Here is a 15,820-nt window from a genome sequence, read left to right on the forward strand (position 1 = left end):
GCTTTGGAAGGCTTGCATTTCCTCTGTTCTTGTTTGTACACGTGCTTGACACAACTGCTGCGGTTCAGTTGGTTCCTTTTTTTCCCCTGTTCTCTTTGGTTATGTCAGCTTGGTTTGTTTCTGCTTCAGTTTTTCTAACTTGATGTGTTAGATCAATTTTAATTGACAAAAGGCTGGTAGCCAGCCTTCATAAGGAATAGTCAGCACTTCCAGCAAAGGTCTCCGAATCAGGTATTAGGAAACAAACATGTTGTATTCCAGCAAGATTTAAAGTTGTAAGAGGATTAAAGGAAGAGATTAGAAAATTCCACAGGCCTCTGATTTGCCACCACTTTTTGGTTGCTAAAGGCTTCCTTTGGCCTGTCCCAGTCACCCAGTGCCCCCCTCTCCTCTGTCCTAAGGGTTTGCCCCTGAACCCTGTCTGCGTCTGTTAACAAGCCTCCCTTTTGGGACTTCCCTGGTGGCACAGTGGTTAAGAATCCGCCTGCCAATGCAGGGGACACGGGTTCGAGCCCTCGTCTGGGAAGATCCCACATGCCGCGGAGCAGCTAAGCTAAGCCCGTGCGCCACAACTACTGAGCCTGCGCTCTAGGGCCCACAAGCCACAACTACTGAGCCACGTGCCACAACTACTGAAGCCCACGCGCCTAGAGCCCGTGCTCCACGGCAGTAGAAGCCACTGCAATGAGAAGCCCGCGCACCGCAATGAAGAGTAGCCCCGCTCACCACAACTAGAGAAAGCCAGCACGCAGCAGCGAAGACCTAACGCGGCCAAAAATAAATAAATTAATAGATTTATTTTAAAAAAAACAAGGCTCCGTCTCGCTCCTCCTTCCCGTGGAAACCCAAGGAGGCTTTCAGGTTCGGGAGGGTCTGAGCAGAAGGGTCACGGTGGTGAGGACTGGCTTAGGAGACGCCCAGCATCACACGCACAGCCCGGCTACGTTACGTGCACCTCACCCTTCTCTTCGTCCGACTGATCGTATAGTTCCTACCACATCGGGCGTAGTCGTTCACAAGTTTACCTGTAAAAAATACATAATGCTTTTCTTTCCATAGTCTACCCTCACCTTTTCTCACTTTTTTTGGTTTAGTCTGATTGCTTTCATTTCATTGTACTTTGATAGTTAACTGCTGTAATACAGCACTGAAATATCCTTTAAGAAATGATGGCATGTTAATTAAAATTGCTTCTTTTAAGTTAATGAACCAAATAAAATGGCACTTTTTAATTTTCTTTTTTATTTTGCGAGGTAAAATTGCTATCCAACTGTGTCAGAAAGTGAAAGTACATATTCTTTGCCTGGTGCTAGATTATTGATTTCTTTTTAAGTGAGGTTTCAGATTCAGGATTAAAATTTTGCTCCGTTGTGATTGTTGTATTCTCGCTAACATAACTCAAGAAAAGTATTACTTTTAAATTTTAATTTGCAGATATCCCAGCAATGAAATTTTATATCAGCCCATATGTCATTTAAGGCAGAATACCATGTTTATTTATTAAGACTAGCATCTACTACAGTGTTTCATGATGATGAATCTTCTTTTAAGTCCGTGTTTTACCATCCTTGGTGTTGTGATGTAATTGAAGTAACTGATAGATTTGTTTTCAATTTTATTTTGTTCTTTATATAACATGCCTTTGAATGAAACCGTGGTTTATGTCTGTGTGTGTGTGAGCATGTGTCTGTGCAAGTGTGCGCACACGCACTGAGGACAGGTTCTGCGGCATGGCCTGGGCAAAGCCTCGGGTCTGGAATAGTTGCTGGTGTATAATCGCTCGTCTGTCCTGCCGGCAGGTGAGCCAGGACGGGAAGTCACTCCTTGACAAGCTCCAGCGGCCCCTGACTCCCGGCAGCTCCGATTCCCTCACGGCCTCCGCCAACTACTCCAAGGCCGTGCACCACGTTCTCGACGTCATCCACGAGGTGCTGCACCACCAGCGGCAGCTCGAGAACATCTGGCAGCACCGCAAGGTCCGGCTCCACCAGAGGCTGCAGCTGTGCGTTTTCCAGCAGGATGTTCAGCAGGTGAGTTTCGTGGAGCCCCTGTCCTCATGGGGGTGACTTGTGCTGAGCTGAGAGTGTAGGTGAGTGTAGCGTCATAGGGGGCCTGTCTGTGCTGATGAAAATAAGCTAGGCCAGATGGGAGAGAGAAACACACACAGGCACGCACGCACACACCACACACACACGTGCACGTCTTCTTTCTTACCACGAGTGAAAGCGGCGCTTCGAGAATGTGTGTTCAGGCTGCTGCCTGCCACGAGCTAATAGGCCTGGAACGCAGGAGATGATGCAGCGCCTAACCCGGAGCCCCTCTGTTTGGTTCTTGAAACAGGTCATCCTTAGTTATGTTTATTTGTGAGAATGATTTCCTCTGGTGCTTATACCGAGGTGCTGGTACAGTTTAAGATTTGTCTGCTCTCCAGTTATTTAATAATAAGCTAATCATGCTTCTCTCCCCATTTGGTGGATAGTACAGTCCGAGGGGCACAGGGGGGCTGAATAAATAGTCGTCTGATTAATGAAAAATGGGCTTTTACAGTCATTCATTTCTAAGCAGTTGACATCTTTGTTGTTGTTCCAAAAATAAGAGTAAGCCCAGTCCCAATAACCATTTATTTCCTTGTTGTGAAATACGGAAGATTGTCCTGCTTCCAGGGTTTTGAGGATTAACGCTGTGGGAGCTTATGAAATATGATATAGCTTTAGTAATAAATAAGATAAAAGTTGTGTCTTTGCCCTAAAACAGAGGAGAAAGCAAGGGTGTGGATGAGGTGTCAGTCTGGATGAGGAATTCTGGGAGTGCAGGGAAGCCCGTGGCATCCAGGGGAGTTGGCGTGGAGCCACGGTGATGGGTCGGGAACAGCGCCTGCGTCCCCTCCCTGGGTGTCCCCGGGTCCGGGAGCATTGCTTAGACAGGTAGAGGCTCAGACTGCGCTCCGCCGAGCATCACCTGCCGCCCAGCGGGTGTCTGCCACGTGGACGGAGGCGTGGGAGTCGTGCCGTGTCCCGACGACACGTAGGTCCTCCATATGCACTGATCATCATTCTTCTAGTAATGGGAATCTGGTGAGTTCCAGATCCTTTTAATTGCTGTATAATTTTTAATTTTCACATAGTATGCTTTGATTTTACTGATGGTTTTTGAGTTCTCTGAAGGTTGCACGTACAAAGCGCCATAGGAATAATCATTTTGATACTGTGCACGCATCTTTACGACGTTGTTTTTGTCGAAGAAGGTAATTGCCAGGGAAAGAAGATGGAGGAGTCAAGGTCTAGAAGTTACTGTGAGAACTGAAATTGTGAGGTTGAAAGCACCAATATCAGTTTTTCTTAATTGTCCAAAAACTGTCACAAAGTGTGGAATGTTAATAGCTTAAATGTAATTATTAAAGGATTTCCCCCCCTACCTCCGTATCCCTTGGATCAGCTGTTCATTACGTGTCCACGGGCCAGCACACTTTCTGGACTTGGGTCTGGAGCAGCAGCTGGGCCCCCCCTTTTCTCCCCCCAGCTCTCACGGCTCCTTGGGGCGCCCAGTCACATAAGAATAAGCCACTGGGCTGCTCACGTCAGAAGAGGAAGCCTTTGGGAGCAAGCTGATGAGAAAATCATCTAGTTTGGTGCCAGGTACTTACTGTGCTTGCATTTGAAAACAGCAAACATTAATTTTTATAGGTAGAAAGGTAATTTTGATAATTACGAGGCCAGTTCTTTAAGCTGTTAATTTTTTTTCTCAAGAGCCAGAACGGGGTTGGATGTCGGCAGGAGAGAGTGTTTTGCAGTCTATGGCCCTATTAGCATTCTGAAGAAATAATAATTGCTGTTTAAGGGAAACACTTTGTCGACTAAATGATCGGGAATGGTTTGGACTCATTATGCAAACGGGAAACTGCTCTGTCAGCTTGTGAAGCCAGGAGCGAAGTTGATAAGATTAAGCAAAGCAAACACTTTGCTTAGGAGGAGTCCTTAGGATGTCAGAACTGAAACTGTGTTTCTGAAACTCAAGAAATTAATCACACACAGGGAAAAATTTTGCCATCTTGAGCATAAAGGAGGAAAGGTAAGCTGAGGATAAGTGAGGAAAAGAAAATAGTACTTTAGAAAGATGTTGTCAGCAGAAGATAAATTTGTAAAGACAAAAACAGTCAAACTCCACAGAAACATAATAAGCCAATTAGAGATACCACAAGTGGTTTTTGTTTGGTTGCTTTGGGTCGTGAAAAGGCATCTGTAAATACTGAGGAAAAAGAAAAGCAGCTTACCACAAAAGAGGTAAGGATGATGGCATTCTTGTGAAGACAGCCCTCCAAGAAGAGTGTATGCTTGTCTGTGGAAAAATACTTGAAAGAAAAGATGTGAGACCATTAATAGCGCGTGCCCTTGAGGAAGGGAGGGCTGGGGGGATGGCACGGGGGATTTCATTTTTAAGACGCGTAATTTTGTGGTTAGTGGTTTTTTTCATAACAAGCAAAGGCAATTTCGTAATTTCTGGGTGGACAGTGTTTTGGATAGGAGTCAGGCGCTGTGGGGTAGGGGGTGTGAAGCTGCCGTCCCAGAGCACTGAGCACGGGTCCAAATCAAAGGTTGGGGGGCGCGGGTGGTAGGAAGACTTGCCGAAGACTTGCCCAAACACATGTCCTGCCTACTGGATAGCCTTAACCTTGGTCATCGTTAGCTTAAAAATAAAATTAATACCATTTGTCCTATTTTGTGGTGGTCAAATAATATACCTATTCCCATTGCCTTTTGTTTACTGTTAGAGCAACCCCCAGTGGCTGTTTGGTTGAATTAGTGAATGAAGAGTTGTCTTACTGCCAAGCGGTGTTTTCCAGTTTAGGGTATGCTTTAGTTTACTCTAACAGCATAATTTATCACTGCTGCACTCGTTCAAATGAGATGACAGTTTTGGAAGCAGTCCACAGCAGGATGCCATCAAACCTGTTCTCCTGCTCACTGATGCAGTCTGCCTGCCTCTTGGGCTGGTGGGATTTAGCTGCTCCCACATGTTGGGTGAGGTGAATGAGCCCCGGAAATCTGCTTTCCTGAAGCAGGCTGACTACCCCCAAAGAAGCCCCTCAGACAAGGAGACCTTCTCCTAAAAAAGCCTCTGGCCCCCCCCATAGCCTTTCACCCTCGCAGAGTTGTCTCTTGGAAAAACTCCCTCCAGGTTGGTGTTGGGCCATTAGCTAATATTCTGAAAAAATGGTCAAGCAAATCTAGTCCGCTCTAGATTCTTCTCGTCCACACTTCATTCTTTTTTTTCCAAATATCTCAAATTGAATGCGCGGTATTCCGAGAGGCACAGAGGTGAATATGTTGACGAGCTCAACCTTCCTTTTCTCGAGGGATTACAGCCTAGTGAGAGTGGATGGTGTAATAGCCTCATAAATGAGCCCGTAACATGCTCAGCGTTGGCGTGTGTGTCTTTGGTTGTTGTGAGGTGTCATTTTGCCCAGGCATGAGTTTGAGTCATGCCTGTTGAGGTGCTGCCCACACGAGGGAGTGAATGAAACTAGCCGCCCTCGTGGGTGTGGTCTGCCTGCCTTGCACGTGCCATCCGAGGGGACATGTCTGTGCTGTGATGACGTGTGCAGATTTGGGGGTTCCAAGGAGCCTTGACCGTATCCTCAAACATCGAGACTGCAGCTTGTGAGGACGATGAAGACTCCTGTAACACAGGTGCAAGTCACAATTGCCAGGGTGCCAGGAAAGCCCTCCTGGGAGATGCAGGTTTCCGCTGGTCTTTGACGGGTGGCTGGAAAGTCAGGAGGTTGAGGATTGTGCAACAGGGCTTGCGGGGACGGTGGAGACACAACGGGCGGGGCCTGTCCGGAGCAGCAGGCGCCCAGAGTGGACAGCTGGGAGTGTGGAGCCTGAGCTGGTGCAGGTCTGGAAGGACGACCTCCGCGATGAAGGCTTGGGAGTTGTTTCTGTGAGCTTTGGGACACATTGAGGGGACATAGCGAACCTGAGCGCCGTGAATGTTTCCTTCCTCTCTTAGTGCTCTCGGCCAGCCTGTGGTGGAGGGGTTAGTGTTTTCCCCGTTTCACCACATTGAGTTCAAACCCGTAGGCCGTGTGTTTTGACTTGATGCTGCGTGAGTAGATGACGGGATGCACTCGTGTTGGAAAGATTGCTCTGGTTGCAGGGTGACAAGTGCGGCATGAGAGCGAGATTCCAGGCGAGGAGACAGGCTCAGGCCCCACCGTGGACCAACGTGCAAGTCAGCGGGGAGTCCTGGAGGGCAGAACTTAAGGTCCATGGGGCAGTGGTCTGTGTTTTATTCTCTGGTGTTTCCCAAGCGTCTGGGATAGTAGATGCTCAGTAGTTGCTGGATGAATGAATGAATGAATGAATGAGTAGATGAAGAAATTTAAGGAATTCCTCAATTTTGCTAATTAAAGATTATTTGGAGTTAGTCTCTTTGTTTATTCTGGAATGGGGGAGGGTTGGCCCTACGTTGGAATCAAGTCATCTAACTGGGAGAGCTTCGTGAAGGGACCAGGAGCTTTGATTAAGGTTGGGGAGTTAGGGGTGGCTGAGGAAGGAAGGGGTAATTTCATTGCCTGGGAATTTTGCCAACGTGTGAGATCTTTAAAATATTAAAGATTTTGGCCACTTGAACATTAAAGAAGTGGGTTTCAGGTCCACGGAGAAGCTATTTCACAGTTCTGCCTTGGGTCCTAGGCTGCTAGCCATTTGCCAGTAAAAGTCATCCCTCGGTGATGCCTGACCCAGAGGTTCCACCTACACTGGACCTAGCTCTTAAGGGAAGGTTCCGGAACCTCATTTGTCCTGTGCTCATTAATTTAAGTCAGAAGGATGGGGTTTTCTCCTCAGGGTCATTATACAGCCCTCGCTATGTAATGATTTAACGCTCTCTTCTGTTTACATTCCCAGGCTCACAGATCTTACTGTGCCTCCTGATAAGAATGGTTAGAAAATGGCCATCTTTTCTGAGAGCTTCTCAGTTAGAATTAGGGAGTACTGCAGGGCGAGTGTTTGATTAGGGATTGGGAACCTGCTGGGAGCAGATAGAGGCTAACTGTTGATCTCTCTGGTGGATCTGGAGCCAGCTTTCATTACCTTTTGTCATAGAAACAGAGAAGAGACTCGACTGTCAGCGTAATCGTAGTAACCGCAGCTCGGAAGGAGCCGACAGCTCAATGGTGGGGTTAAAAGGGTGGGAAAAGGGACGCATCTCTTCCCCACAGTGGATGCAATACAGGAATGCAGGGCGCGGGAGCTGGCGCTGTGAGCCAGTGGGACGGGACGTCGAGGACACATTCACTGAGGGGTCAGTATGACCAGGAGTGGGCAGAGCCAAGAACAAGCCCCAGGCAGCTTGGTCTCCCCGTTGTTGAGTGTCAGCCGAATTGCCAGGGTCCCCTAAGAGGAAAGTGCCCAGGGATTAGCTGACAGGGAAGACCGCGTGCATGCATGCATGTGTGTATGTGTATTTCTATAGTTCAGTAACTAGACTTAAGGTATACATAACGTCTGGATGTGTTTCCTAGATAACATCTAGACATATTAAGATTTTTCTTGGACAACTTTGGACTATTTTATACTTATTTCCAAATTAAGAATGAGAAAAATAATTTTTAAAAGTTTAGAATATTGCTAAGGGTGTTAACCCGTGTTGGTAGAGTGATGGTTTGGTTGAGGTGTGATGGGAGTATCCAAGGTGAGACTGTATGAATAGTAACCTACTTACCTCCTTTCCTCCCTCCCTCCCTCCCATCCTAAGGTTCTTTGTTTTCCTTAAGAAATTTAATGTATTTATGTAATTAAAACTATGGTAATACCAGGAGAAGTGATTTAAATTTTTTTGGAAGATGGATGGATGGATGGATGGATGGATGGATGGATGGATGGATGGATGGATGGATGTAAAAGTTTAGAAGCCTTCCAGCCTCCTTCTGAGCCCTTCTTCCCTGATTTCGCCCAGGCTCCCTTCCAGCCAAGAAAGTGTGTGTGGAGCACACGCTCCTGGCCTTTCCTGTGCTCTCATGGGATTTAAGCAGAAGGAGCTCCTGCAACGCAGGGCATTTGGTGTTCCGTATCATATGTTTGCTGTGTGTAACTTGACTGAGGTCTTTTAAATGGCATCTTTTTCCAAGTGAGCATTAGGTTTGGTGTACTTTGAAATGTTCTAGAAACCATTTTTTAAAAAAAAATATATTTCCATATTATGAGTAATTAGAAGATGTGGTATATAATACAATGGAATATTACTCAGCCATTAAAAAGAATGAAATAATGCCATTTGCAGTAACACGGATGGACCTACAGATTATCATACTGAGTGAAGTAAGTTAGACAGAGAAAGAATATCTATTGCTTATATGTGGAATCTGAAAAGAAATGATACAAATGAACTTACAAAACAGAAACAGACTCACAGACTTAGAGAAGGAACTTCTGGTTATGGGGGTGGGGGAGGAGATAGGGACTTTGGGATTGACGTGTACACACTACTACATTTAAAATGGATAACCAACAAGGACCTGCTGTGTAGCATAGGGAACTCTGCTCAATATTATGTACCAACCTAAATGGGAAAAGAATTTGAAAAAGAATAGAGACAGGTATATGTATAACTGAATCACTTTGCTGTACACCTGAAACTCACAACGTCGTTAATCAACTATAGTCCAATATAAAATAAAAAGTTAAAAAAAGAGTAGGGGCTTTCCTGGTGGCGCAGTGGTTAAGAATCTGCCTGCCAATGCAGGGAACAGGGTTTGAGCCCTGGTCCAGGAAGATTCTCACATGCCGTGGAGCAACTAAGCCGCGAGCCACAACTCCTGAAGCCCACACGCCTAGAGCCCGTGCTCCGCAACAAGAGAAGCCACCGCAATGGGAAGCCTGTGCACCTCAACGAAGAGTAGCCCCCGCTCGCCGCAACTGGAGAAAGCCCGCGCGCAGCAACGAAGACCCAACGCAGCCAAAAACAAATAAATAAAATAAATTTTTAAAAAAGAGTGATTATATTTTTAGAACAAACTTAATTCTAATTTTGAAATACAGTGATTGAAGAAATGGAGAGTTCTTGGCTCCACTGGAGAGAAGTAAAGAAATGTGTGGGTGGAGATAGTCGTTACTGTCAGGCAGCGGTGAATGCTGGACCTAGAACGTTACTCTTCCTTCACTCAGTCCCCAAGAGCCCACAGATGCATGTGGAATTTTGTGTCTGTTTCATTTCACTGTAAATGTTATGCCACGCACTTTACAGAATTTAGAGCCAGAGGCCCTTGTGATCACGTCAGGCCAAGCCCCTCATTTTCCAGGTTAAAAAACCCCAGACTCCAAAAACTCGAGCGTCTTGGCCGAAGCTGCAGGAAGCCTAGTGGGTTTTTAACTGCGTCACTGCTCTTGACCTGGGGAGGATGCTTCACTCTGAGCTAATCAAAGAGTCAAACTGACGTCTTACTTAAGAAGGAATATTTAAGTGGGGCTTCTCAGGCTCCGGGAAGGGGCTTTCATAGAAGCTGCAGTTGCCCATCACTGCAAAGGAAAATAGCTACTGAAGGAGAGTCTTTAAATATCTTCACATTTTACTTTCTCACTCACTGTTTGCATTCACCTTAGGAGTGGATGAGGGGAAACGGAGGCTGCAAGGGAGAGAGGGCGCTGACTCCCAGCCCCCAGCGGTCCCGAGCCCAGCTATTCCCAGCTCACAGCTTCGTGTTCTTCTCTGAGCAGCTGATGGCGTAGCCTGGCCTCCACTGGAAAGGGAAGAGCGTGACTAGGAGGCCGGCTTCAGGAGTAAAGTACGCTCTGAGCGCTGGGGAAGAAAGTGTCAGGCAGGCGAAGATGGCAGGGGTGTGTGGGTTCCCTCACTTCTGATTCTTAACTTCGTGATGAAGTGTCATTAACAGCGTAATACTGGATGTCCTCCTTGCGGCAGTGGCTGAAACACTGGCCTTTAATAAAAGTTATGTTGTCGAAGAGCAGGCCTCCTTTTTGGTCCCCCATTTGAGTTTAGCAAATTTCAAATGATGTGGCTTAGTTGTTCGGTCATCCTTTGTTATAATCACTAAAATAGCATTGATTTGATCATCAAGAAAGCTCTGATCTAAATGCTTCTGTCAGGAGCACTTATTTAAAAGCAGAACTAGAACCATAGTATGTGTCCATTTCTAGATTGGTATCCTGATGATTTAAATAACAGCCAGCCTGTTGAACAAGGAAGTAACTAAAGTAAGTGAAACTGGGTTAGTTTTGGTTTTATAGGGAATCTAGGGTAGGGCTGGGAGGAAATTCATATTTTGCCACTAGAAAATCTGATTTTATATAACAAAGAACAAATTCAGAATATTTTAGAATTACCTTTGTTTTTCATTGGTTTCATGTAACCGTAGTTTTTAAAACTGAATATAGAATCAGCAGAGTTAATTGTTTCATTTTTGTGTGCTTAAAATGTGACTTAGAGCAGCGGTCCCCAACCTTTTTGGTACCAGGGACCGGCTTCGTGGAAGACAGTTTTTTTGCACGGACTGGAGTGGGTGGGGATGGTCAGGCGGTAATGCGAGCCATGGGAATCAGCAGATGAAGCTTCGCTCGCTTGCCCGCCGCTCACCTCCTGCTGTGCGGCCTGGGTCTTAACAGGGTTGAGGACCCCTGACTTAGCGGGAACTCTCATTATTGTGACAGAAAACACTGATTCACTAGGCCTTGTCTCTTTAAAACAGTAACTAAAATTGACAGATGTTTGTATGCTTTCCCTGAATACCGTTTGCATCCAAAGTTCCCAGTAAAATTAGATAAGCTTAATGTGCTCTTGGTGGTTTTATGTCAGAGGTCTGGTCTAGCATTTACAAACAGTAAATCTTAGCGCTGGAACTGTAATGTTAGAAATATTTCAAAGGTTTTCATATCGTATTTACAATTCATAAAGTAACACAGTATAATGAGGGGTAGGAGCCTATGTTTGGAGTCTTGAAGTCCTGTGTTTGTTTCTCTTTTTTACTAGGTGTTCTTTCCCGGGCTCTTAACTTTCCGGAGTGTCCAGTTCTTGCTTAACAGAGATAATAATAAAAGTCTTCTGTCTTATTTGTAGCCCTTGGGACAAATATGTTTTGGAATTAAGAATCTCTCAGAGTTGAGAAAGAGAACAGTGTGTATACACTGTGATACACACTCTGGGGAGGTCTGGGCAGCCCCCCGTAATCAAGCACATGGAGATTTCTGCAGCCAAATGTTCAAGGACTCACACCAAAGGGGTCAGTAAAGACTATTAGTAGCCTCAGGTTGGGTCTTATCGCTAGTAACTTTTTGTGACCAAGTTTTGAAAAAATATTTGGAATTTCAGAGCTGTTTTTAGCTTTTTGTGGATAAGGGGTTATAGACCTGTATTGCCCTCCCAAGCACAGCACAGAATAATCTCTCAGTAAATGATGCCAGAGGCAATGACGTGGTGCGTGGTGATGATAGAAGGCTGTTCTAGTAAGTGTTTGAAATAAACACCTCTGCATTTTCAAAGGAGAATGTCATTACATTGGTTTTTATATCGCATGTTGTTGACATATAGGCCCTTGAGAAGGTCTCCTCTCTGACAAGGGTTTAGTATTTAGTTGTAAGTTCTTAAATAGTAATTACTTAGAAATATTAATCCACAAAGCATAGTGAATGTTAGGTAGTAGGGGCTTATGGCAGAAAATTAGTTTAGCGATAGATAGATTGCACAGGATGGCCAGAACCGGCCACATGAGTGAGGGTAGAAAAGGCAACAGTGGCCAGTTCCTGAGGCGTGGTGGTGTTTGCCGGTTCACCTCCCCCCATTTTGCTGTCTATTATAATAGTGTCACTTCATCAGAGGTCATTTACCCAATAGCCTGAACTGTTCTGAAGCAAAGCAGCTCTTTCCTTCCTCAGTTTGCCACCTGTGTGCCAGCTGTGCCGACTTGAAGAGGCAGTGGAGACTAGAGGTTAAGAGAATGGACCCTGCTTCCTGGGTCCAGGTCCACAGCCTGGCTCTTCCACTTGGTAGCCGTTGGTCCTGTGTCTTCACGTGTGAAACAGAGTCACGACATGCCCGCATCCAGCTCTCCCTGAGGACTGGTGGTGTAGTGTACGTCAGGGCCGGCTTCAATAGCAGGTGCTCAGACAGCAGTGCAATTATTCGTTAAGAGATGGGCATCATCCTACTGCCATCGTCACGCTCAATCTCATAATTACATTACAAACAGGGAGCTAAACAATCTGTGAGATTGTCTGCACAGCTGACATCTTGACTGAGATGCTGAGACGAGTTATCTGTGTTTTAAGTCTTGGTGGCTCACTTTGGAGCGACCTTGACCTTGGGGCGATCATGGTGCCTGTTACAGGACACTGATGCAGAGGTACGAGCTTGCCCCACATTCCCCGAACAGGGAGGGGGCGCTGTCGGCCTCCCAGCCTTGTTCTTCTGCCTGTGAACCGGGTGCCCGTGGGAAGGACCGGCTTCTGCCCTTTTTCCTCGAGCCGGCTGCAGAGAGCAAGTTGTTCCTCAGGTGAAGGTCACAAGGCAGCGAGAGGGCAGCTGCCACCACGGCTGAGTCAGGGAGGGGGCCGGCTGGACTAGCTTGATGGAGCCCCTCACTGGCAAATATTTTTATGTTTTAAATGGAAAGGTGCCACAAGCTTGTCTTTCAAATGCTCCTTGGGCAGGTACATTCATTCAGGATTCCCTGGCAATCTGGGAAACATTCTCAGACTTAATGAGAAGCAAAAGCCTCGTGGGGAAGTTTGGTTTTGAATATGAGCTGGATTTCATAATTGTCTGTGACTGTTTTTAAAAAGTGCTTGGAATTTATACAGTCTTCTTTGAATTACTGTCATGTTTGTTGGAAATATAATTTCACTAGGTATTTACAATTCTGTGAAAAGGTACCACTAATAAAAGAAAAATTGTAACCCATTTGTAACCCTGAGTGGTTGGTTCATAATAGCTTTTATTTCCAACTTACGCTTTCTGAAGCAACTTTTCTTGGGCTTGAAAAAACAAATTCTTATTTTTTTAAAAAGACTATATTTTGCTCCCTCCAGCTCTTTATACCAAATAGTGTTTGTCTTTTACTTTTTGAAATTGTGCCCTTACTTCAAGTCTGTATTGAGTCATCAGTACTCATCAGGTTTGCTGTTTACCAAACGTCGATTTTTCTTTTTACACTATGTTGAGGAATATACAGCAGATACTGTAGCTGTAGTTTAAAAAAAGAGTCTCCTAGTCTTTCATGCAGATCTGATAGGCAAGTGGACGGTGGCATAGGTGTTACTTACGTATCTCTCAACTCTTTTCAAGCTTAATATAGTTGATCCTGGTCTTCTGCCTGGTGCTGGCCTCATACCCGAAGGCACATTCCATTAACTGTATCCATTCTTTGAAGTTGAGACATCTTGAAATTGTCATTGGGCATTTCTTTAGGAGTGAGACAGGACCTGTGTTCTGTAATATGTACTAAGAGACTGTCATATAAACAGCAGCTTGATATCAGGTGCTGAATGTGGTACTACCTACTAATGGTGATACTGAAGGTCTCTCTCTTTTTAATCTCAAGAAAGAAAAATAATGTACTAAGTGCACTGGTTAAAAAGCAATGGAATATTCATAGCCTGTGCTTCCAAAGAGCTTGACATTAGATGGAAGCTGTCTCTGGTGACAGTTTGTGGGTGGGGATGGCTTGTGTGCTGTATACCTGCCACGCCAGGATATTAAGGTGCTCGACAACTCACAGGCCCCCATTATTATCCCCACTGAGCAGGCGGGAAGCTGCGGCTCAGAAAGGCTACCCCGTGTCTGTGGGGCAGGGGGCTAGAAACGAAGGGTAAAGAGGGAGCTTTCAGAAGCACTGGGAGGTGGACAGACAGAATACAAATGGATCCAGTAGGAATCACTTGGATAGTGTGACCCCGGGTGACTGACAGAGCGTGGTGTTGACAGGGGGGTTCAGGAATGAACTATGGTAATAAGGTAAGCGTGTACCTTTAGCCTGAGCAGCCGCTGCGAGGCTTGACCTCTGTACCCCACCCTGTCCTCCCACATGCGTGTGTGTGCGTGCACGCGCGCACACACACACACACACACCCCTGCTCCTTCTACAAGGCTCTTTACAGAGGACCACCAGGGATTTATTCAGGTTCGTGAGCCATTTTATTTACATGCACTACTAACTGTGCTAAGCCCTATGCAGAAAGGACCCTCAAACAGACCAGAAGGTCACTGGTGTGGAGCGGAAGAGAACAAGTCCGGTTGTCCCTGGACAGGCCTTTAGCTGCTGCCTCTTTTTATCTAGATGTCTGTCAGCACAACTGATCTCTCAGTGGCGGAGGTAACAAAGGGCAAGGGATCACTTTTGTAGCCATGAACCTCAAATTAACGCCCCTTGTATTTATTTACTTTAAGTGAAATATAGTTGACACGCAGTGTTAGGTTAGTGTCAGGTGTACTCTGTAGTGACTTGGCATTTGCGTACATTGTGAAACAATCACCGGATAAATTTAGTGCCCACCTGTCCGCACACAGTTATTGCGGTATTATCCACTGTCTTCCCCAAGCTGTGCATTGCATTCCCCACCCTAAGGCCCCCTTAATTTTGCAGTTAGTGGAGGGCTGTGACTGGTCCCCTTCCAGGTTGCCCTCTAGACCACTGTCCTAGCTGTGCGGCTCCAGGCAGGTCTTTAGTCCAAGATCGTTTTGATCTGCATCCTTAGTTACCATGGTTACTAATTGCAGAATCCGAGGTGGCCTTCAGTACTTTGCAACACATGAACAGATGTCTTCAGATATTTAAATATCTTTTAGCGAAAGTTTCTGGCTAAAGACGTCACTGACTTAGTTTTTTGCTGGTTATCCCCTCTCCATCAGAAAGAGACAAATGTGTATTTGATGTAGTCTTAAATATGTTGTTTGATTATGTCGGCACTTTGTAACTTCTCAAGTACAGTAGCCAGTGAACTACTCAGCCCCAGCTGTGACTTAAAACCATTGGGTTGCCCGGCTTTACTTTTACTCTTTTTCTTTAGTGTGGTGGATTTCAACTAGCAAGAACTTTTATGTATTTAAATTCATGGAATGTTTAGCTTTCACAGCAGCTTAGTTTATAGAATAAATTATCCCCGAAGACCAGGACCGAGGCATTTAACTGTTTTGTTTTCTTGGGTTTTACTTACACATTTCAAGTCTTTTAGAAGAGACAGAAAAACATGAACTCTGTAGTTAAACTTGAATTGTCTGAGTTGTGAAGCTTTGAGCCTTATAAAAATGTTCAGTTAAATTGCTCCTCTGTGACTTGATGACCACTGTCTCACACAAAACCTAGGCAGTTTTGTTGGCTCAGTCATGCATAAACTGAGGTGAGATTTAATCATTATTGCATGTAATATTTATATATGGACAGACTTGCACTATTAAAGTAAGAGGTGATTAAAATCATGGTGGGAAAGCTGACAGAAGATGTAATTCTCAACGTGTTAGATTACTGTCCAGTTGCTCCCAGTTTTTTTTCTCCTTTGTTTCTTGTTTCTTATAGAATTCAGATAAGAGACTGTATCGTTAATGGAGAGCCCTAAAACTGATGGAGGCAGGCATGGTTTTTATGGCATATATATCTGTATTTCATTGTAGGTGCTGGACTGGATTGAGAACCATGGAGAAGCATTTCTGAGCAAACATACAGGTGTGGGGAAATCTCTCCATCGGGCCAGAGCTTTGCAGAAACGTCATGAAGATTTTGAAGAAGTAGCACAGGTAAAACAATGGTTTTTACTATTTTCTTCCATAAATACCTAAGTGGTTGGTTTTGAATTACAGTTTTAACCCCACCTCT

The 15,820-nt window shown here is 45.3% G+C and overlaps 1 protein-coding gene across 7 annotated transcripts in view; it reads left to right on the plus strand.

Annotated features, from left to right (window-relative positions):
- TRIO (trio Rho guanine nucleotide exchange factor) overlaps positions 1 to 15,820 on the plus strand; it is a 373,499-nt gene that overhangs the window by 189,229 nt on the left and 168,450 nt on the right. For all 7 annotated transcript variants that reach the window (XM_082381867.1, XM_082381868.1, XM_082381865.1 and 4 more), the window contains 2 exons: positions 1,800 to 2,030; positions 15,619 to 15,741. In XM_082381867.1, coding sequence (XP_082237993.1) covers positions 1,800 to 2,030; positions 15,619 to 15,741 — 354 coding nt within the window. The remainder of the gene's footprint in view (positions 1 to 1,799; positions 2,031 to 15,618; positions 15,742 to 15,820) is intronic.

Source organism: Balaenoptera borealis (genome assembly GCF_965194805.1).
Source record: "Balaenoptera borealis genome assembly, chromosome: 2".
In the NCBI taxonomy this organism is placed as follows: Eukaryota; Metazoa; Chordata; class Mammalia; order Artiodactyla; family Balaenopteridae; genus Balaenoptera; species Balaenoptera borealis.